This window comes from Labeo rohita, chromosome 4 (assembly GCF_022985175.1).
Source record: "Labeo rohita strain BAU-BD-2019 chromosome 4, IGBB_LRoh.1.0, whole genome shotgun sequence".
Lineage (NCBI taxonomy): Eukaryota > Metazoa > Chordata > Actinopteri > Cypriniformes > Cyprinidae > Labeo > Labeo rohita.
In genome coordinates, this window is record NC_066872.1 from 34,836,254 (window position 1) to 34,859,738 (window position 23,485).

Consider the following 23,485-nt stretch of genomic DNA (forward strand, 5'->3'; position numbering starts at 1 on the left):
ACTGCTGTCTAGGAGAAACATTTGAGGTATAAAATGATCCCATTTATCATTTTTCTCTCTGAAAACAAACAATTCATTTGTTAAACACCCAATAAAATCTACACTACACCAACTATCTGGTATTGCATAAACACTGCATTATATCCACTATATTCAAAACATGCCTCCAACAACTTGCAAGGACAAAACCTCTGGATGATAAGACAGGATTAAATGCGCAATATCCATCCCGCCTTACAGAGTTGTGTAAATCTGTGGCCTGTATTTCACTGCCAGTGCTGCTTCATTAAGAGCTCTAATGATAGTGTTAATTAGTGGTTTCTCATCCACAACCACTGAGAAGTCAAACATGCATTAGCCAATGAGGGACGAGGGAAGATGGGTATCATGAAGCGTTGGCAGTGCACACAAACACTAATGAAACTCTGTAATGCAGATGGACATTATTCTATATATATTTACAAATTGTTTTACAATCACCTCCACACTTATAGGCAAAACATGGCTTACTTTTAAGTACATCTGCATAATTATTTATACATGCTATGTATATGTGACCCAAGACCACAAAACCAGTTGTAAGTAGCATGGGTATATTTGTAGCAATAGCCAAAAATACATTGTATGGGTCAAAATGATCAATTTTTCTTTTATGGCAAAAATCATTAAGTGAAGATAATAAGCAAAGATCATGTTTCATGAAGATATTTTATGCATTTCCTACTGTAAATACATGAAAACTTCATTTTGATTAGTAATTAGCATTGCTAAGAACTTCATTTGGACAACTTTAAAGGCGATTTTCTCAATATTATGATTTTTTTGCACCCTCAGATTTCAGATTTTCAAATAGTTGTATCTTGGCCAAATATTGTCCTATGCTTACAAACCAAAAAACAATGGAAAGCTTATTTATTCAGTGTATAAATCTCACTAAAAAGACTTGGACTGATGGTCCAGGGTCACATATAAGGTCCCTGGTGAAAAAAACAGCATATGCTGGTGGGTATGTTTTGATGCTGGTTTAAGCTGGTTTAAGATGGTCCTTTGCTGGTTTATGCTGGTTATGTTGCTTGTCAAGGACCAGCATGAACCAGCAAAGGACCAGCATAAACCAGCATCAAAACATATCTACCAGCATATGCTGTTTTTTCACCAGGGGTTACTATGTATATCTAAGCATATTATGTTACTTCAAATATGATATTACCTTAAAAGTAATTAATGCAATTGCATACTATGAATAAAGTAAATAAAATACTTACAGTACATGAAAAGTACCTTAATATGATTCATTGTTCTGCTGTTGTTCTTCAGTTAACGTTATGCTGACATCTACTGGATGACTCCAAACATCAAAGCCATGCGTCTGGTTGTTGTTTCAACAGTTATCAGTTGTAAAACCTTTCTCAAAAACAATGTGAGATCAACAAAAACACTCACTTATTTCTCTTCTAACGCTGAGGTGTTTTTATGAACTTGACAGGTGTGACTGTTGTCCAGTTTAACTACATTTATCTGAAAAGAGGAGGCAAATAACACACTTGGCTACGATTTGTTTATGGCGTCTGTGAACATCCGGTTTACCTGATGGCCACACGTTGATTAACATAATTCATATCGCATATGGACTGATAACTAAATTGTTTAATTGTTAGAAGACTGTTACTTTTAAGAGATAAGCGTTTTTAAAATAATTTATAAAATACACACATTTATTTCCTAAACGTGAATTATTAAGATATTTTGCAAACAACCCTGGTGAAAAAACCAGCATATGCTGGTAGGTATGTTTTGATGCTGGGATGCTGGTTAGGTATGTTTTGATGCTGGTTTAAGCTGGTCCTTTGCTGGTTTATGCTGGTCCTTTGCTGGTTTTTGCTGGTCATATTGCTGGTCAAGGACCAGCATAAACCAGCTAAGGACCAGCTTAAACCAGCATCAAAACCTACCTAACCAGCATCCCAGCATCAAAACATACCTACCAGCATATGCTGGTTTTTTCACCAGGGAAGTTAAATAGGCACTGCAGCTACCACAAAAATGTGAGTTTACGCTTGATGCTGGTTGTTAGTCCTTCCTTAGCGAGTTGCAAAATAAGTTTATCTTATAAAACTATAGCATTTTATGCGTTTAAAACTAGATTCTTTTCATGCTAGTTTAATTTTAGGTTACAAAGTTAAAAAGTGTAGGTTTTAAGTTTTAAATATGATATTTTAAGCATATCACGTGATTCAAGCGTTCTTTGATTTTAGGTAGAAACTTTAATGGCAGAATGAAAACTTATCCACCTTTTTTTTCGTCGGAGTGGGCGCAGGCATTTGTAAATTTTACGGTCTGGCTTCCGGTCTCATCTACATTTTAGCTGTACAAAACTCGTTTTGTTGCTTGATATTGCAAATTAATGTATTTTACCATATTATTGTAAAGTATTGTCTTAATTATGAACACACTGGTTTGTAGTGCAAACATTTTTATTCTTCTCATTATTTCCGGAGGCTAATAAACCGGAAGTCTCACGTATGCGCTTACTTTTGGTTGAAGACAAAAGAGAAGCTTCGTTTGGTGATGTTTTCTGTGTTTACTGATATACAGATGAGAAATAACACGTAAAATTGTAGCAAAACACTAGTGAGATACTAAGAAAGAAATATTAAAATAAAAAAACACAGTCACAAAAATAGATTTGTAAACATTGTCAAATGAAATTAAATATGTGTACCACATGTATAAACAAACACTGAAATTCAATCATGTCTATAAGCGATAATGTAGTGCGGCTGCTGACATGGAAAAAATGCCTAGCAAAACATGTTCTGTAATAAATAAATCAATTAAATAAGTCTTATTTCTGATTGGAAAGTCCTGCTACCATATATTTATTTTACAATACCTTTTCGTTAGTTAATTGTGGGTATTTTATAAGGCAAACCAAGAGGGTAAAAACAAACAAATTATATATAAATATTATAATTATTTCTACACTCTCAAACAAACTTCATCTGCACCCTGAAAACCACTACTTTAAGGAAATGCACTTAAACTATATCAGGATTGTTTCTTAAAAGTGGATTTCGGCAAAGTGTTGACAGTCTTGTTTTTGCCTACAGGCCTAAATTCATCCAGCCCAGTGCCAGCAGCAAGACAGCGGCGACGCTGAGAGATTCAGCACCCAGGGTGGCTTTACCTAAACATAATACAGAACAATGGCAACAAAGATCAGCATAAATAACAGTTACATCTGTGGAACTGCATCTAAGCATCTATGACTATGTGAGAAGTATATTCTTGAAATTAATTTAAATAATTTAAGTTTTTAATTTACTTTAAATTATGCAGAACTTTAGATACCATTAACATCAACTTGATTAGTGAAAGACAGTATTCACCTTGTACTCGGATCTGTGATATGGGCCCATCACCTCCCTCACATCGGGCTCGGACCTCTATAACGTAATCGCCCGTCTCTGGCATGGGAAAGTCAAAGTAGTGCCTCCCTGTGGTGTAAAGCTTCCCATAACGCTCTCCTTCCTTCCTGAACAAAATCTGAGAGAAAAGCACAAATGGTTATACATGCAAAATTTCCAAAAAAATCAAAACACACATACAAAATAAATAAAAAATAAATATACACATACACACATAATAAATAAAAAATAAAGGCATTAAATTAAGTATACATTATGAATTAAAATAAGGATATTAAAATAAAATAGAATCAAATAAAATAATATAATATTAAATAAAACTAGCATAAATAACAAAATAATATTAATGTATAATATTATATTAATAAAAAAAAATATTATATTAATATATATTAATAATAAATTATAAAGGTTCACTAAAAAATGACATAAATAAAATAAAATTAAATTATAAATTAAAATAAGGGTATTAAAATAAGGTTCCACTAATAAAATAAAATTAAATGAAATAAAATAAAATTAAATTAAATATAATAAAAACACATTAAAAAAGGATTAATTTAATCAAAGGCAATAAAATAAGGTCCCAGTAATAAAATAAAATTCTAAAATATAAATTAAATATGGGTATTAATATAAGGGCCCAGGAATAAAACAAATTAATTTTAAAATTAATTAAACATAAGGATTTTTAAAAATCCGAAATAAAATAATAAGAAATTATGATTTAAAATAAGAGTATTAAAATAAGGTTCCACTAATTAAATTAAATTAAATTAAATTAATTGAAAAAAAAACACTAATAAAGTAAAATAAACAATGAATTTAAACAAAGGCAATAAAATAAGGTCCCAGTAATACAATAAAATTCTAAAATATCGATTAAAATATGGGTATTAATATAGAATTTCAGGAATAAAATAAAATAAAATAAATGTAAAAATAAATTTAAAATAAGGATATATTTTTTAAAAATCATAAATAAAATAAAATGAACATTAAGATTAAGATTAACAAGATGTGAATGTGCAGTATGTGTCTTTCAAGTCGTTTGTAAAATGTAACTTGACTCACCTTGTATCCCTCCACATAAGACTCATTCCAGTAGTTATAGATGTGATCCCAATACAGATAGAGCCATTTGCGATTAAAGCTGACATATTTGTAGACTCTCAAACGGCGACTTGGGGCTGGAAAGATAATGTGCATATATTATCAGTACATTTAAGCGCCTAAAAGCTTCATTTTAATTGTAAGGTCTGTATAAGAGTCATCTAGAGAAGGGCAAATCTCTTACGTGGTCTCCTGGTGAACATTTCACAATGTTCGCTGGGCGGCCCGAGTCCAGCTCCGTTGAACGCTCGTACCTCTATGAGGTAGTGGGAGTCGGGCCGCATGTTCTCCAGGCGTGTTTGGTTAATTGTTCTATGAACAAGGACTCGAGAGGCAGCAGCCTCATTGTCATCGTACTTCCTCCAGTAACGAATCTGGACACCAAATCAAGAGACGTGAGGATCAAAATTCATTATGATTCCCTACTATTCGATGTAGGACTCACCTGGTATCCGTCAACCCAGTTTGGCGGTGCTTGGTAGACCGGTAACCACCAGACCAAAGCTTCTGTAGAGGTGACCTGGCGGGCGTAGACGTCTAATGGAGCTTCAGTCGGTGCTAAGACAGATATTACATGTGTCAAAAGATGCTTTAACTTAGTTAAGAACAAATACATTTAAACTAATTAAAATATGGTTCCAATAATAATATAAAACAATACATTTTGAATCTAAATAATGGTATTAAACTAAGGTTCCAGTAAATAATTAAATAAATAAATAAAATAGAAATATATCTCTCCTAGCCTAAAATACAAAAAACACAATAAGATAAAATAGAAAAAAATTTATAAACTAAAGGATGAATTAAAACAAAGAAAATAAAACAAAATTCCAGTAATAAATTAAAATAAAATTCTAAAATAAAAATTAAAATATGGGTATTAATATAAGGCTCAAGGAAATACATTTTTTAAAATTAAATTAAATTAAATAAACATAATAAATAAAATAAATGATGAATAAAACAAAGGAAACAAATTAAGTTTGCATTAATAAAATATACACACATAAAATAAAATAAAATAAAATAAAATAAAATAAAATAAAATAAAATAAAATCATTATAAATTAAATAAGGGCATTAAAATAATCTTGCAGTATGTTAATATAATTTTCCAGTAAATAAAATGACAAAAGAGAATGAATGAATAAATAAAATAAAATAAAATAAAATAAAATAAAATAAAATAAAATAAAATAAAATAAAATAAAATAATAAAGGATAAAGCAAAATAAAGGATATAAATAAAATAAAATAAAATAAAATAAAATAAAATAAAACAAAATAAAATTATTATAAATTAAATAAGGGTATTAAAAATAATCTCGCAGTATGTTAATATAATTTTCCAGTAAATAAAATGACAAAATAGAATGAATGAATGAATAAATAAAATAAAATAAAATAAAATAAAATAAAATAAAATAAAATAAAATAAAATCTCTCCTAGCCTAAAATACAAAAAATATCATAAAATAAAACAGAAAAAATAAATAAATTAAAGGCTGAATTAAAACAAAGCCAATAAAACAAGATTCCAATAATAAAATAAAATTTTAAAATATAAATTAAAATATGGGTATTAATATAAGGTTTAAGGAAATAAAAAAAAAATAATTAAATTAAATAAACATAATAAATAAAATAAGTGATGAATAAAACAAAGGAAACAAAAAAATAAAAAAAAATATACATACATAAAATAAAGTAAAATAAAATAAAATAATTATAAATTAAATAGGAGTATTAAAATAATATTCCAGTATGTTAAAATAATGTTCCAGTAAATAAAATAATCTCTCTTTACTCAACGTGTCAGTTACTAAACACAAAATTATGATTATTTTATTATGATATATTTAATTATTAATAAATATATATAAATAGAAATACGTCTCACCTAGCCTTGGTGAGTAGACCACCGATATAAGACTTGAGGGTCCTTCTCCTTTGTTATTGTAGGTGCTCACTTTGACCTGTATCTCAGTGTCTGGAGTCATGCTCTCTTTGTAGACGTAGCGTCTAGTCTCAGGATCCTCCACAGTCGACCATTTCCATTCGTAATCCTCATGCTGCTTAAACGCCACAACGTAACCAAACTTTTTGCCAAAGAAGAACTGAGGCTTTACAGGCTGCAGTGGAATTAAGGACATGAGAGACGTCAAAAAATTTGCCACTGACCACATATTAACAAACACAGTATAAATACAGTAGCACATGAACACATACAGTCCACGTCACAATGAGCTCTCCACTTATTCCAACTTGCCCGATAACGTCAGAAGGCGATACTGTAGGCCCTGAGACAAGAGGGTGAGAATGTATGTGCTTAATAGGACGTTTGACATACACATTATATACAAATGGTGTTTTTAGAACAATATCTATTTTATTCCTTTATTTTAAATAAAATTAAATATTAATTAAACACTACAAGCTGTGCTTTTTCTAAATTAACTCACTGGCATCCCATGTCTTGATTTTGATGGATGGACGGCTGTTTTCCCCAGCTCCGAATTCATTGATGGCATGCACACGGAATTCATACTGCATCCAGGGGTAAAGGTCAACTACGGTAGTCGACTCTGTAGATCCGTCCAAAAACACAGGAGCTGGAAAAACAGTATTTGTTCTCTTTAAAATTTCTGAAAAATTGATGACTTTTTTTAGGTGCTCTATGTATTTAAGATTGCAGAACATGATCACAAGAGCAAAATAAAATAAAGAAATAAACATGAATAACGTATGAATTAAAGAAAATGTTAAAAGGGTTCTAGTAATAAAATAAAATAAAATAAAACAACTTGAGGGTGAATAAATACAAAAATAAAATAAAATAAAGCAATTTGAGGGCAAATAAATAAAATAAAATAAAATAAAATAAAACAACTTGAGGGTGAATAACAAAATAGAATAAAATAAAATAAAGCAACTTGAGGGTGAATAAATAAAATAAAGTAAAATAAATTAAACAACTTAAGGGTGAATAAATAAAATAAAATAAAACAAAACAACTTGAGGGTGAATAAATAAAATAACTGAAAGGTGAATAAAATAATAAAATAAAATAAAACAACTCGAGGGTGAATAAAAACAAGAATAAAATAAAATAAAGCAACTTTAGGGTGAATAATTATAAAAAAATAGAATAGAATAAAATAAAGCAACTCGAGGGTGAATAAAAGAATAAAATAAAATAAAGCAACATGAGGGTGAATAAATAAAAAAATAAAATAAAGCAACTTGAGAGTGAATAACAAAATAGAATAAAATAAAATAAAGCAACTTGAGGGTGAATAAATAAAATAAAGTAAAATAAATAAAACAACTTGAGGGTGAATAAATAAAATAAAATAAAATAAAATAAAATAAAATAAACTTGAGGGTGAATAAATAAAATAACTGAAAGGTGAATAAAATAATAAAATAAAACAACTCGAGGGTGAATAAAAAATAGAATAAAATAAAATAAAGCAACTTTAGGGTGAATAAAAGAATAAAATAAAATAAAGCAACTTGAGGGTGAATAAATAAAAAAATAAAATAAAGCAACTTGAGGCTGAATAAATAAAAAAAATAGAATAAAATAAAATAAAGCAACCTGAGGGTGAATAAAAGAATAAAATAAAATAAAATAAAGCAACTTGAGGCTGAATAAATAAAAAAATGGAATAAAATAAAGCAACCTGAGGGTGAATAAAAGAATAAAATAAAATAAAATAAAGCAACTTGAGGGTGAATAAATAAAATAAAATAAAATAAAATAAAATAAAATAAAACAAAATAAAATAAAACAACTTGAGGGTGAATAAATAAAATAACTGAAAGGTGAATAAAATAATAAAATAAAACAACTCGAGGGTGAATAAAAAATAGAATAAAATAAAATAAAGCAACTTTAGGGTGAATAAAAGAATAAAATAAAATAAAGCAACTTGAGGGTGAATAAATAAAAAAATAAAATAAAGCAACTTGAGGCTGAATAAATAAAAAAAATAGAATAAACTAAAATAAAGCAACCTGAGGGTGAATAAAAGAATAAAATAAAATAAAATAAAGCAACTTGAGGCTGAATAAATAAAAAAATTGAATAAAATAAAGCAACCTGAGGGTGAATAAAAGAATAAAATAAAATAAAATAAAGCAACTTGAGGGTGAATAAATAAAAAATAGAATAAAATAAAATAAAGCAACTTGAGGGTGAATAAATACAAAAATAGAATAGAATAAAATAAAGCAACCTGAGGGTGAATTAATAAAATAGAATAAAAGGTTTAATGAATATTTTTTTAGGTGGATTATGCCTTTACGTTTGCAGAACATAATCACAAGAGCAAAGTAAAATAAAAGACAAAACAGCACATTAATAAAGTATGAATGAAATGAAATGAAAAAGGTTCTGGTAATAAAATAAAATAAAATAGATCTAAGAATATATTAAGTTCTTCTGAATATTTCATTCTCAAATGTGAGTCAAATCCAATTAAATACATTCTAAAATACAACATATTTGCACAAAAAAAAACATTTTGTGTATTATTTTTCAGACCTGTGATTAAGAAAATTAGTTGGAAATGCTTGAAATATGTGCTTTGTCTCCCTCTAGTGGACTCACAGGTGGATGCTATTTTCCAGTCCTCAGGATCCAAAGCATAAAAGTCTCGTGTTTGTACAACATGTTGGATAAGAGGACTACCGTGGTCTGATCCCAGACTCCATCGTAGTTTTACTGACGTGTCTCCGATCTCTTCCACACGGACGCCACCTGGAGGACCAGGCAAACCTGAACCAAAAACAGTCAATGAAACAATACAAGTTAGTTAGTTGCTGAACAAGTCACTGCATTGTTTGCACAGTTATGTTCATGGTTTTGATTATATGCACAGAGGCATTATTTTAATAAGCTAGGACACAAGTTATTCCAATCACCAACCTTTGACTGAAACGTCAGCTTCTGCGGTGGCGTTGTCCACTATAGTCTGAGCAGTGCAGGAATAGCGTCCAGCGTGCCTCACCTGAATGTTCTTGATCAGCAGGTCTCCAGTGTTCTCCTGACCCTGCAAAAATACACACAAACACTGAAATTACTTGTCTTTTTGAGATCAGAATGCCTGAGATTACTGTCTCTACTCACCATGAGCAGCTCGTAGTGTTCAAAGTCAGTGTAGAAGTTGATGACGTAGGAGTCAACAGTCCAAATGAAGGTGATGTCCAGGCTGGAGTCATATGATGCAGAGCACCGGAGAACTGTAGTGTCACCTACAACTGTCTCAGTGTCTGATGGAGCCACAATAATCTTGGTAGCCTCTGAAAAAAATTGAACAGACACAAATGCATCTCACATCACTTCATATTAATTAAAAGGCCACATGGAATATTTATAAAAGTAAAAAAGGCATGAAAGAAATATCTATAACAGTGAAAAACAGAATGGCGACCAGTCAAAAAAAAAGAAAAAGAATAATAATAATAATAAAATTTGCCTAATAAATCAATGTAATTTTTGACCTAAAATTATTTTGCTCATTAAAAAAAGAAATTAATTACAATATTTCAACTACCCATATGCACTTTTCAGTCCATAATATTAAAGAAAACATAATGTAAATTAATGTAACTAAATATATATATTTTTATTTAAATTATTCTAAAATAAAATTAAATAATAACACTTATTTGGGCTGTTTTATAAATTATTATTCATTCAAATTGTTGTTATTATTATTAAAATATAGGGAATTAATAAATCAATAAATATTCATTTAAATAAATTATATTCACTTGTATTGTCTAAAATGGCATACATAATTTGAAACAAAACAGAATAAAAATAAAATAATGAAAAGTTGGTATATAAATCAAATAAAATACTAAAATAAAATAAAATAAATGACACTTAATTGGGCTGTTTCATTAACTATTATTAATTTAAAATTAAATTAAATTATTAAATTGTCTAAAATGGCATACATAAAATAATGACAAGTTGGTATTAAAATAAAATATTAAAATTACATTAAATAATTAAACTTAATTGGACTGTTTTATTAACTATTATTATTATTAGTTTAAAATTAAATTAAATTAAATAATGAAAAGTTGGTGTTAAAATAAAATCAAATACTAAAATCAAATTTAATTAAATAATGACAATTAATTGGACCGTTTTATTAATTATTATTAATTTAACATTAAATTAGTTTAAAATTAAATTAAATTTAAATTAAACAACTAAAAGTTGGTTTTAAAATAAAAATTAAATTAAACAATTAAAATTAAATTACATTAAATAATGAAAAACTGGTATTAAAATAAAATTAAATTAAATACTAAAATTAAATTAAATAATTACACTTAATTGGAATTTCGTATTAATTATTATTAATTTACATAATTTAAAACAAAATAGAATAAAAATAAAATAATAAAAAGTTGGTATTAAAACAAAATAATAAAAAGATAATAAATTATTTTGTACTGTCTAAACTGACAATCGGTGTAAGTGATTAGATTTGAATTTTGTCTGATTCACAAAAGTAAATTACATTTTTAAATATATTAAAATAGAAAACTAGAAAAGAAAATTTTGATCAAATAAATGCAGCCTTGGTGAGCAAGCTGGTATTGTCTAAACTGAATAAAATAAAATAAAATAAAATAAAATAAATAAAAATACAAATAAATTTATTTAAAAAATACTGTCTAAACTGACAATCTGTGTGATGACAAGATTTGAATTTGTCTGACCGGTAATAGTGAGGGTCCCTGTGCTGTTGGATTTGCCACGGTCATTCTCGGCATAGCACGTGTACGAGCCCTCGTCACTTTTTGACGCGTTAAGAATCTCCAAACTTCCATCATCCCAAATTAACATCCTAAAAAAATAAGGATGAAGAAAAAAGAGGATAAAGATAACTGTACCTAAGCTTCTATCTCTGCCACAACATTATGATTCACCTACAAGTGTTTAAGATCGACTGACTAACCTCGAGGAATTGGTCAGCAGCTCTGAGCCTCGTTTCCAGATGAACTTGGGTTTAGGAGCAGCGCGGGGTTTGCACTCTATAACCACACGTCCGTTTTCAGCCCCGAGCAGAACCTTCTTCACTGGATTATAAATGAACGTTGGTGCACAGGCTGTAAAGAAGAGACCATTGAAGACACTCAACCTTCAACAATAACTATGTGTCTTTTTGAAGATGCTATTTTAAAGCATAAAGAAGGGTTTGAAAGCTCACAGACGACCCGAAGCTCCGCACTGGCATAGATAGTCCCCCATTCATTCTCAGCAATACACTGATACATGCCCGAATCCTCAAACGTGAGACTGGAGAACTTCAGCTCCCCTTTGCCATACTAAAAAAGCAGAACAGACATGATTATTTGATATAAAACAAACGGAAGTTCTCAAACAGGTTTTCCTCAACAAATAAAACAGGGTATTAACCGAATAGCCGTCTTTCAGCCAGCGTATCCATGGTACAGGCTTCCCAACAGCAACACATCTGAGAGTGAGTTCACTTCCAACATCTTTCTCCGTGTCATTGATATGCTCCGCCCACTCTGGAGCACCTGAGGACACAATCACATGGACGTGGTACTGCATTTGAATTTAAACTTACTTATTCGTAAAACCCACATCATTTTATACACATTCTGGAAAATGGGACGCCATTATTTTGATGGAGTCAAATGGTTGCACTCGGTGAGCCACTGGCACTACCTGTTGCTATTTTTACCACAGCTTTGAAAATATTGATACGATGCCACATTGTGCGGCTTTTGGTTGTAATTTTTCAGTCGAAGGTCAACAAGAGACTAGATGTAAGTCTTCACTGCTCTCCTAGTGATAAAAAGAGGAGAAACAAATGGGAAGATGCTTGTGGATGAATAAAACTTCCTAAAGACCTGCGTTTTTGTTCTGTCCACTTTAGCCCTGATGCCTTTGAGGCTTTTAGTACCACAGCTACTGAAAGAGCTTACAAATGGCATAGACAAGAAACACTAGATGCCATCCTGACAGTATGTAAACCGATGCCGATGCTTGACATGCCATACACGTCTAAATACCCAGGGCTCCCTTTAAAAAACATTTTATGTATAGTATGAACATGGGTTGTATAAATGAATTTCATACTCTCATGGGATAGTAAAGCAGGGTTGCCAGGTTTTCACAACAAAATCCACCCAATTGCTAATCAAAACTAGGCCAATCACATTTCGGAGGCGTTCTCTTGATAAAAATACCATTCTTTGGGCGTAAAATACACATTTTTGGCAGGGATTCCACTAGTAAATATCACATTATTGGGGTTGCTCAAAAACAACTCGTGGCAGCAGTGTAAGGCCGCGATCACACCGAACGCGTTTTTGCAGCGAGAGGTGCCTTTTTTAAATTGTTTTCTATAGGCGGTGAGCGTTATGCGCACTGTTTATGCGCCGTGGGCGCCTCGCGTTTTAACCACCTGCTATGCCTCGCGTTTTTGCCGGAGCGCTCTGAGCGCCTGAAGTTGAAAAAAAGCAACTCTGAGCAGAAAAGCGCCCGACGTCATCGCGGTTTTTTCCATTATCCAATCGAATGAATGGAGAGGCGGGCCTTCTGTTGTGGTGACAAAAGTTTTACCGACGCTTTATGTTTTAAGTTTTTTGCTGATATGACAGTTTACTTAACAGCTAAAAACCAAAGATTTTAGAGCGCTCGTGCTATAATCCTTTGATTAGATTGACAGGATGGCTTATTTGATGGTTGCCTAGCAACATAAAAACTGCAACACACTGCTCTTTTTTTAAAAAGGCAGTGCAGTGCGCCTCGCGTTTTTAGAACTAAAAAAAAACGCGTTCGGTGTGATCGGGCCTTAGAGTAGCCCAATTCTGCTGCAAATCTGCAGACTTGGCAACACTGTAGTAAAATGTCCATTAAATGCGTAATTGAGAATCTCACTATTAGGAAGTATTAGGTCAGCTAAATTGTACACCTTTGGTGTACAATTTTCACATATTTAATAGTAAGAAAATATTTGATTTTGAATGCAGCAATTTTTTTCTGAAATAAATTTATAGTTTTATTCATTAAAACTTATCAAAAGTGACATTAAAGATAATTAGAATGTTAGACATAAAGATCATGTGACACTAAAAAATGGAGTAATGGCTGCTGAAAATTCAGCTTTACCATCACAAGAATAAATTCCAATTAAAAATATATATATACATTTAAAAAAACAGCTATTGTAAACTGTAATAATATTTCACAGTATTACTATTTTTACTGTATTTTTGATCAAATGAATCATACAGATCCCAAATGATAATAGAATAGACATTTTATTATAAGCTATATATAAACAGAACCAAACCAGTCTAACCTTCCACATAGAGCCACTGTCGATACCAGTCCATCCCTTTAACGTTGAGCGTCTCACACTCGTAGCTTCCTTCATCCTCGTACTGAACGTTAATCAGGTGCAGTAAAGCTCCATTCATGCTAACTTCATAGTTGGGCGGGAGATCAGCGTCTAACTTCCTCCAGCGGATGTGTGGGAGCGGACTGAAACATTGGTAAGATAAACATTGAGTTTATATGGTTAAAAACAACCAGAAATGACTTAGGAACAAATCTAATCTCTATGATTCACTAACAAAAAAGTACTGTTGTATTACTATGTTTATTGTACCATGTACCAAGTTTATTAAGATGTTAAGACCATGGTAAATGAAAAGCGTATTCATTCAGTACCACTGTTTAGCATATATGAAAGTACTACGGTATCATCACAGTACCATACAGACAATATGTGACCCTGGACCACAAGACCAGTCTTAAGAAGCATGGGTATATTTGTAGCAATAGCCAACAATACATTGTATAGGTCAAAATAATCAATTTTTCTTTTGTGCCAAAAATCATTAGGATATTAAGTAAAGATCATGTTCCATGAAGATGTTTTGTAAATTTCCAACTGTAAATATGTCCAAACTTAATTTTTGATTAGTAATATGCATTTCTAAGATTTTCATTTCAACTTTAAAGGCGATTTTCTCAATATTTAGATTTTTTTGCAGATTTTCAAATAGTTGTGTCTTAGCCAAATACTGTTCTATCCTAACAAACCATACATCAGTGGAAAGCTTATTTATTCAGCTGACTCACTTTCCAAGGGCAAAGCACTCCAGAGTGATGTTCTGATGAACCAAAGCATATGTCTTAGGAAATTTCACACGGATATCAGCAGGATACCGCTTCACCTCCTCTGTGCAAAGGGCAGAGATGACAAGGTAGGTCACAAAACAACACTCAGTCTCAGTAAGGCAATTATGAGTAAAAATCTTAGGATTGTGGGTAATGTGACAGCGCTCACTTTCTATTTGTGGAATCAGAGGAATCGGCATGCTAAAAACGCTCTTGCCGATGGTAGGGCTTGACACAAAACAAGAATAATTCCCAACATCAGATGCCTCGACTTTAGCAATGTACAGATTGCCCGTGGTCTGAGACACGAAGCGCCTCTGGTCTGGGAGGATGAAGTTGGGGAAGTCATTGTAGATCCAGCGAAACATTACCTCACCTGAGAGAAACAAACAAGAAATGAGATTTTAGTTGGTGGAAGGAAAGTGGACATAAACATCATCTTTTAGATATCATGCACTCTCAGAATAAAAAAAAGCTACAAAAGGTAAAGGTGCCTACACATTTGTACCTTATTTACCCCTAAAGGATGCATTTTAGTACCTTAAAGGTACATATTTGTTCCTGAAGTGTACATATTCATACCTAAAGTATAAAGACTTTGTTAAACTGTGTTTTCCTTGGTGATATTATCACATCTTACTTGGATAGCGAGAAGGAGGAGAACACAGCAGTACCGCTCCCTGTCCCTCCTTAACATGCACCGCCTCTCTCTCATCTGTAGGGAACTGGTTCAGGTCTACAGCCCAAAAAACAAAACAAAATGAGGAGAAAATATGACAAAAGACATCTGGAAACAGATTATAATCTTTACAAATACAATAAGTCCTACTGTATAAGTCACATACATCCAAATTTGACGATGGCCTCTTTGCTGATGACAGTGCCGTACACGTTCTTAGCCACACATACATATTTCCCAGCATGCTTGCCCTTGTCTGGGTTGGTGATGACCAGGTTTCCTCCCACCAGGCTGAAGTGCTCATCAGGTTGCTCCATCAGTTTAATTTCCCAGTTGTTTAACCACCATCTGTGAAATATAGAGTTTTATTAATGACCTTCTGATTGATTTTCTTAACGATTTTTCTTGCAAGTGCAAATTCTATGCAATGTCCCAGAGGTAATGACAAAGCAAACACAAGATCAGAAGGGAAAAAATTACTTAATAATTGCTGGAGGGTTGGCACGCGCCCTGCAGTTCATGGAGATTTTGTTCTCAGGTGAATCCTCCGCATACACTGTGTCCAAAGGCTCCTCCTCAAATATGGGCCCAAAGCCTGTGGCCTCCTCTGATGGACAAGACATGAGCCAGCATTATATTCAATTCACAAAAAACCTACCCAACAATTAAAATGTGGTAACATATTCAGAGGTATTTCATTATATGCATTTACTTGTAGGTAAAAGTTGAAGACTTACTGTCAAAAATTCTGGGTTCAAAGATCCTGGGTTTAATTGCAACTGGAAAATTAAAAGAAAACATTTCAGAACAACTTTAACTTAATTTACTTGGACAGCAATTTGTATTGTGTGTTTTAGGAGAATATCTGTAATATTGATGTAATTTTAAAGGTTTACAATAAATATTAATTTGGTATTAGATAAAGTAAGTCATAAACAAACATACATAATTTAAAGGAATAATTCACCCCAAAAAATTGCTTAATGTTTACTATATAATATATAATATTCACCCTCAGGCTATGCAAGATGTAGATGAGTTAGTTTGTTCATCCAAACAGATTTGTAGAAATATAGTATTACATTACTTGCTCAACAATGGATCATCTGCAGTGAATGGGTGCCATAATGAGAGTCCAGTCAGCTGATAAAAGCATCACAATAATCCACAAGTAATCCATACAACTCCAGTTGATCAATTAATGTCTTCTAAAGTGAAAAGTTGTGTTTGTAAGAAACAAATCCAACATTACTGCGTTTTTAAATTTAAACTGTTGCTTCTTGCCAAATTACAAGTCCATAATGCATAATAATGTTTCTTCCAGTGAAAAAAAATGTTTGTTTTGAACTGTTTTCGGCTGTTTTTACTTGAGCTGTGCATATTTCTATCCTAAAACAAATGAGACAACTTTTTCACTGGAAGAAGCAATATTATCGATGGAGGATGTATATTTTAGTCGGAAGCAAAAACGTGAGGTTAAAAAAGTCAGATGACGGATCTATTTGTTACAAACACACAAGTTTTTGCTTCACAAGATGTTATTTGACCGTCGTGTTATGAATTATTGTGATGTTTCTATCAGCAATTGGACTCTCATTCTGGTGCAGAGGATACATTAATGAGGAAGTAATGTAATGCTAAATTTCTCCAAAACTGTTTCAATGAATAAACAAACTCATCTACATCTTGAATGGCCTGAGAGTCAATTTTCATTTTGGGATAAACTAGTCATTTAAACATAATTTCGCATGTTTTTATAGGAACCATTGGCTGCATCCGAATTTGGTATGCGTGGAGTTTCTCAGCTCAAACTCTGAAAGTTAAAAAAATCATTATTTACTATATTTAATATCATTTTTTACCCTTAAAAAGCTTATGCACAAAAAGAATTCAGCTAAAGTCCTGGGATAGTTTTGTACCTAAAATTTAACTTAATAAATACACACAAACACAGACATTTTCAGTTTCTCACCGGCTGATAAAAAGAAGTACGAGATAACACACAGAAGCATGGCTGGGGTCACCATCTTGATCTGACTGATAAAAACCAAGCCTAAAAAAGAGAAAAGGAGAAAGAGCGTGTGTGTGGGTGAAGTGCTGTATAGCTGCAGTGTTGAAAGCCACTGAAAGCTGCTTTGTCTCACTTATGTGCAGACTTTGTCTGAAATGAAACATTAACAATTTATCACATCCTACCAATGCTGTGAATCAGCAATCCACACCTTCTCTCTCACTCACACACACACACACACAAACACAGACTATGCACATATGCATGCATGCATGTTTACGCCTACAAGATTGCAGGTGTAACACATAAAGGAAAGGTAAATCTTAACATAAACACATGCACACATGCTCACACAGTTGCTATATGCTAAATGCAGTCCTTGCTAACACATGCAGCACGTCTTATTTGCTGCCACTGCACTTTCACATGCTAGCAGAGGGTGAACAAGGATATTCTATAAATTATGCATCTCAAGAACACGTTTGGCCATCCATCTCTTTAAAATAATTGTATTTGCAGCAAGTTATGCACATGTGGTCTACTTGAATGCATTGCATTTTCACCAATCTCTTATAATCTCATTGCATCCTCTGATCTGCTGTCTGCTCTTGTCCTGCACACTCGGATTTAGGTCACTGCATGTCTACTGTCAGGGAGTGGCAGTAAAAAACTAGCAGCTGATCTGAATGATCTTCAAACTGAAATAAACGGATTTACATTTTCATTTAAAAGAGCAAAATCGTGGATGGATTTCACTGTCTTTTTCCTCAGTATTTTATTTTATAAATATCATAGTTATAGTCTAGTGTGAGCATAACAACATAAGTGTATTTTTTAAACACTAGTAAGCCTAATAACTGCGTCATTGATTATAACTCCTTAGCGCCGCCCTCCGGCATAACACAGTCATTACAATCCATCTTTTTTGTTGCCAGGAAACCGAGGACTAACTTCTGTCCCGTTTAAAGTTTAGGCAAGTAAATATCTTGTAATTAACTCGCATCACGGCTTATTGCTGCACAACAATTAGCAAATATATCAGTATGTTAAAAATACTATAGGCTAATGTAATTTTGTATGAATTCACGCGTGTTATTTTTTTATTTTTATTTTTAAATAACATCTGCAATATGTATTCTCATTTTAATATGTATTTGTTTATTTATTTGTATGTTTTTTAATTTTATAAATGGATGGCATCAACTATGACCGGACTCATCCACCCTGTTCTGCATTGCGGTATTCCCAAACTGCGCGGAACACCTTCATCCGGACTTCAGCATGCAGAATAAACTCCTGAAGGTCATAGACGCATCATATTCTCACCAGAAACCCCCAAAGCTATACATATCATCATACCAGCCGCAAACTTACCGGAAGAATGCGTTCAATCCTTCGTCAAACCCACAGAGCTGGATCAGAACCACCGCGTCGTCCCGCAGCCCAGCGCGGAGACAGACACACGGCCCGCACGGCACCAGCCTGCTATTGGATGAGAGCGGAAGCTGCGCATGCCAAGATGCCGTAACACAGAGGGATGCTGTCTGAGTCCATGTGCTGCTGCAGTGGATCTCAAACTAGTCAAGGTGATTTTAAGGCATTTCTGAATTCTGATTTCAAAATGGAGCAGCACGTGATATTTGGTGATTTAAGGTAGTAAGAGGCTTATGCACACACATCTGTTCAAATCCAGTGGATTAAATTCTTACACTGGCAGAGGGAGGGAAAGAAATAGATTGTGTGTTGTTTGTATGGAGAAACAGCAATGCAGGAAATTTTGGCACTCCAGATGTGGCTACAGAATATATATAGCATATATAAATATATATATATGGGCTATTCCACAGAACTGATTCAAAGTTGAAAACGTCTTTTTCTACAAATTTTGTATGTGTGCACATTGTATATCCAAGGTACACATTTCTAGTAATTGTGCAGTTATTTCTCACTGCACAACTGTACTAAAATGTAATTTATTTCCTCTAAATAAAGGAATATGTGTTCCCTTTTGTCACTACTGAACTGTTTCGGTAGTGACAATTTTAGATATTTTTGAACTTAGCTCAAAGATGCTAATCAGGTTAGATAGCATAGTGCTAAACAGTTGTACACATATAAAAACTAAATGTTACGTAATAACACCTCCAAAAAACGATGTCAAAACGTCCTCAAATGTTTCTGTTATGACCGTTTCTGTAGTGATGGTTTTAGATACTTTTGAACCTAGTTTAAAAATGCTAATCAGCAAATGGTTAGCTAGCACAGTTCTGAACAGTTGTACACACATAAAAACTAAATTTTATGAAATAACACCCAAAACAAAGATGTCACTACCAAACCACCACCAAATGTTTCGGTAGTGACAATTTTAGATACTTTTGAGTCTACCTCAAAGAAGCTAATCAGCCCATGGTTAGCTAACACAGTTATGAACAGTTGTACACATATAAAAACAGCATTTTATGGATTAACTTACAAACAACGATGTTAAAGCCTAAATTTTTTTCAAATGTCTCGGTTGTGACTGTTTCGCTAGTGACAATTTTAGATACTTTTGAGCCTACCTCAAAGATGCTAGTCAGCAAGTGGTTAGCTAACACAGTTCTAAACAGTTGTACACACATAAAAACTAAATTTCATGAAATAACACCCAAAAAAACAAAGATGTCACTACCAAACCACTACCAAATGTTTCGGTAGTGACAATTTTAAATATTTTTGAGCCTACCTCAGAGATGCTAATCAGCACATGGGTAGCTAAAACAGTTATGAACAGTTGTACAAATATATAAAATATAAATGTTATGGAATAACATCAAAAAGTGGTAGTGACGTTCCCTAAAGTACACACAAATTTTCAGACTTTTGAACACATTTGCTTCAAAATGATGGGGCCTATCTACTCACCATGCAGCTTCTTAAAGTATTTTTTTAACTTCATTTTTTTAAAAAAATCAAAAAGGTGTTTTTAAAAACAATAATGGACGAAAATGCAAAAATTAATTCAATATCATTTTCATAAGTTGAAATTTAGGGGTTATGGGCAGCCACCTCCCAACTTAAAGTACCTAAAAATGGTGATTTTATATATATTAAGCTTACTGATATCTTAAATATTATTGTGGGCTTCAACAGATAAAACATCTAAGTAAACATCTAAGAACTGAATTCTAAAATGCTTTTTAAATGTGTTTTTTTTTTTCAGTTTGCACCAACTCTGTAGAATGGCCCATATATGCATATATATTTATTGTGTATAAAAAAATCAAAAACAGACAGATGGTAGTGAAATCCGGAAACCAACATTTATTTGAATCCTTTTATATACAAAATATTTTTTTTTTGCGATTATATTATAGAGTAAACCATTTCACAGCCTTTCATGCTTTATTTTCATGTAGCTTTAACATTAACCAGAATATTATTTCACACACTACGTTTCATTCGTCTTTGCCCCCTCCGACAAAAACACATCAAAAGATTCTGCACCCACAGCAGTGCAATCCGGCCTCCTCCTTTGGGGATGCGTCCATCTCTTCTCTTAATTTCCCTACAGAAAAAAGTCAAACTAGCTGGCCAAATAGAAAAGAAAACAACAGTGCCATTAAAAGAGTTAAGAGCTGATGTGTGTGTGAATTCAGGTGGAACACTGTGCGGTTTTCTGCAGCGCTACCTTACGCGTACTCAATCGAATGGGGTTTTCTTTTTTTCATCCAAAGTGATTTACGGTACAAATTGGTGGGACGGTTTCCCTAGAGCATCCTGGGATATACCGTCACGCTCAAGCCGCCTCGGCGTCCTTTCATGTGTCTGGCTGGATATTTACAAAGCAAATGTCAGATCTATACATTTAAAAAGCAGACAAATCCAAACTAAAAAACTTGATGCAAGTTATGACAAGCTAAATCATGAAAATAAAGGGCCTCGCCAACAAAAAAAGGCTCGCCCCCATATATACAGTGAACAGACATAAACACGCATTCATCCATTCCAAACACACACAAATATATTCATGCATGCCCGCATAAACCGCACACACTCCAGCCATAATCGACGACAGCACCGCTGTCAATCGTGTGTTTAGTGAAGCCCTGATTTCACTACACCCGACAGCTCGTAATACTTAATAACATGCAGTAACGTGATTTAAAAAATGGTTACATGTGAGAATGTGTATATTTCTGCCTACTATGTTGAGATCTTCCCAAGGACAAGCTACAGCCGTTTGTTTCCGTCAGACCGATCAACAGCAGTTCACTCTTTACAGAGAAGTGGCAGTATTTTTAGCTGTCGAAAAGGGGGATGAGATGCCCCTCAGGTGACATCGTTTCCTTGAGTCTTGCGGTCTTCGCTCAGCCCAGGATTTGGGTATCGCTTGCTTGATATAAAAGTTGGCTGCGCTCAAAGCGATGACAGGGAATTTTGAGTACGGAATAATGTTTTCTACCAAGGCACTAAGGAACCGTGCTGAGGGGCCTTCGTTGCATCCCGTTCTGTACAACCACACCAAGAGCAGCGCGAATTCTGGCGCCCAAAGCGGGGTCGTGGGCGGCTACATGGCTGACTGGGGGGCTTTCCTTCACAATAACAGTCCTGGATGAAGTGAACCTTAACTCTTTAAGTCAACGACTTCAGGGATAAAACATTGAAAATAATCAGTCGTAAAAATAAATAGAACAAACACAGGGTGCAAAATGAACCACAAGAGAAGGATAAAACCACGTCTGTGTCTGAAAAGAGTGCTTGTGTGTCAAAAACATGCTACCTCACATCCCTGATAACCAGTTTTTAGATTCAGCAATTTTTTTCGTATATTCAAAACTTCTGACGCCTAATAACAGCTTTTACACGTATTACATACTTCACAACAATGCCCACAAAGACATTGGTGCCTGAAATGTGCATAATACCGATTTGAACACTGACGACAGAACGCAACAGGCATTAGCTGTGAAGCGAAAGTGAGTATCATATAGTCAGACGAGGTTCACGGTCTCCACAACGCTGGCTGAAGGTACGGTCACATTAGCGAAAATGTAGCCAAATGCACTGTTCGCACAGTGAATCAGCGAAACTGTTTCATAGAGCTGTAAATGTGACCGCACCTTAATGCTGATTCGCCAAGGGTGTGACGTCAATGATTCCAAGCGAGTCCAAGGGACGAGATGGTGCGATACAATGCCATCTGATGGTGAATGGGGCCATGTTAATAAAATATATGTCAATTTATATATTCCTATACACATATATCGATGTATATGTACGCTCGCTGTAGGATAATACACTTAATGTGTCTCAATGTCATGTGGCTTTTATTCCGATTGCGGAATCTTTCATTAGGGGCGTTTGTTTTATTTCTTTTGCTGTGTGATGTCAGGGGGTCACAGTGCAATAGAGACTGTTCTCCATACGATGGTGTGACGAGGAGGTGGGGTGTTGGATGGGTCGAAGGTCACGAGGCGTTTCCAGGCAGTTACACAAAGGAGTTCATGGCGTTGACCGGAGATGGAGCCTCCGAGCTCTCGTTACCCTCCGCCGTGTCTTTTTCCTTCTTCCCGCTGTACTGGCCGATGAACGAGCCGTCCTCGTTGAACTGGCCGTCTCCTCCCTCGCCGTAATCCACAAGGCTGTCGTCGCTGTCGTCTTTCTTGACCGTCCCGTTGGATGGGGTCCGGCTGCCTTTCAAGGGCTTGTGGTCCTCAGTGTCACTGATGTAAAGAGTAGAGACAAGGGGGAGGGGAGGATATTACAATAGCACCGTTTAAACCGACTAAGCTAGATAGCGGAGGTCGTCCATTTCCAACATGCAGGTTTTTTCACAACAGTCCATATGCGTCTCTCTCCTATATCCGGAAGGCAGCTGATGTTCATTTCTGGTCATAACGTGCATTTGGAAGGGTACGTTTGGCAACATTCATCATAATGCATAAACCACTTCATTTAAAACTTGAGAATCAAAAAATGACCGTTGAGGATTTCAAAACAAATGCAGTAAAAATGTAAATCAAAAATAATATATATAAGCAAAGTGAAATCACAACAAGCAATCCAAAAATACAAAT

The 23,485-nt window shown here is 33.5% G+C and overlaps 2 protein-coding genes across 9 annotated transcripts in view; both read right to left on the bottom strand.

Annotated features, from left to right (window-relative positions):
- Nucleotides 1–3,012: 3,012 nt before the first annotated feature.
- cntn1b (contactin 1b) lies at nt 3,013–18,961 on the bottom strand. Its single transcript, XM_051108469.1, has 24 exons — nt 18,798–18,961; nt 17,385–17,465; nt 16,150–16,191; nt 15,893–16,019; nt 15,579–15,760; nt 15,374–15,469; nt 14,903–15,109; nt 14,695–14,794; nt 13,910–14,091; nt 11,992–12,116; nt 11,783–11,900; nt 11,531–11,681; nt 11,292–11,419; nt 9,679–9,851; nt 9,478–9,601; nt 9,160–9,327; nt 7,007–7,156; nt 6,774–6,844; nt 6,445–6,676; nt 4,987–5,099; nt 4,726–4,915; nt 4,503–4,618; nt 3,390–3,546; nt 3,013–3,187 (listed from the first exon to the last, which is right to left on the bottom strand). Exons 2-24 carry the CDS (start codon nt 17,437–17,439, stop codon nt 3,105–3,107), a joined length of 3,090 nt encoding a protein of 1,029 aa, XP_050964426.1. The 5' UTR covers nt 17,440–17,465; nt 18,798–18,961; the 3' UTR covers nt 3,013–3,104.
- A 1,745-nt stretch (nt 18,962–20,706) lies between these two features.
- Nucleotides 20,707–23,485, bottom strand: part of nrcama (neuronal cell adhesion molecule a) — a 60,680-nt gene continuing 57,901 nt past the window's right edge. For all 8 annotated transcript variants that reach the window (XM_051107377.1, XM_051107375.1, XM_051107379.1 and 5 more), the window contains one exon: nt 20,707–23,131. In XM_051107377.1, the coding sequence (XP_050963334.1) occupies nt 22,897–23,131 (235 nt within the window). In that variant the 3' untranslated portion in view covers nt 20,707–22,896. The remainder of the gene's footprint in view (nt 23,132–23,485) is intronic.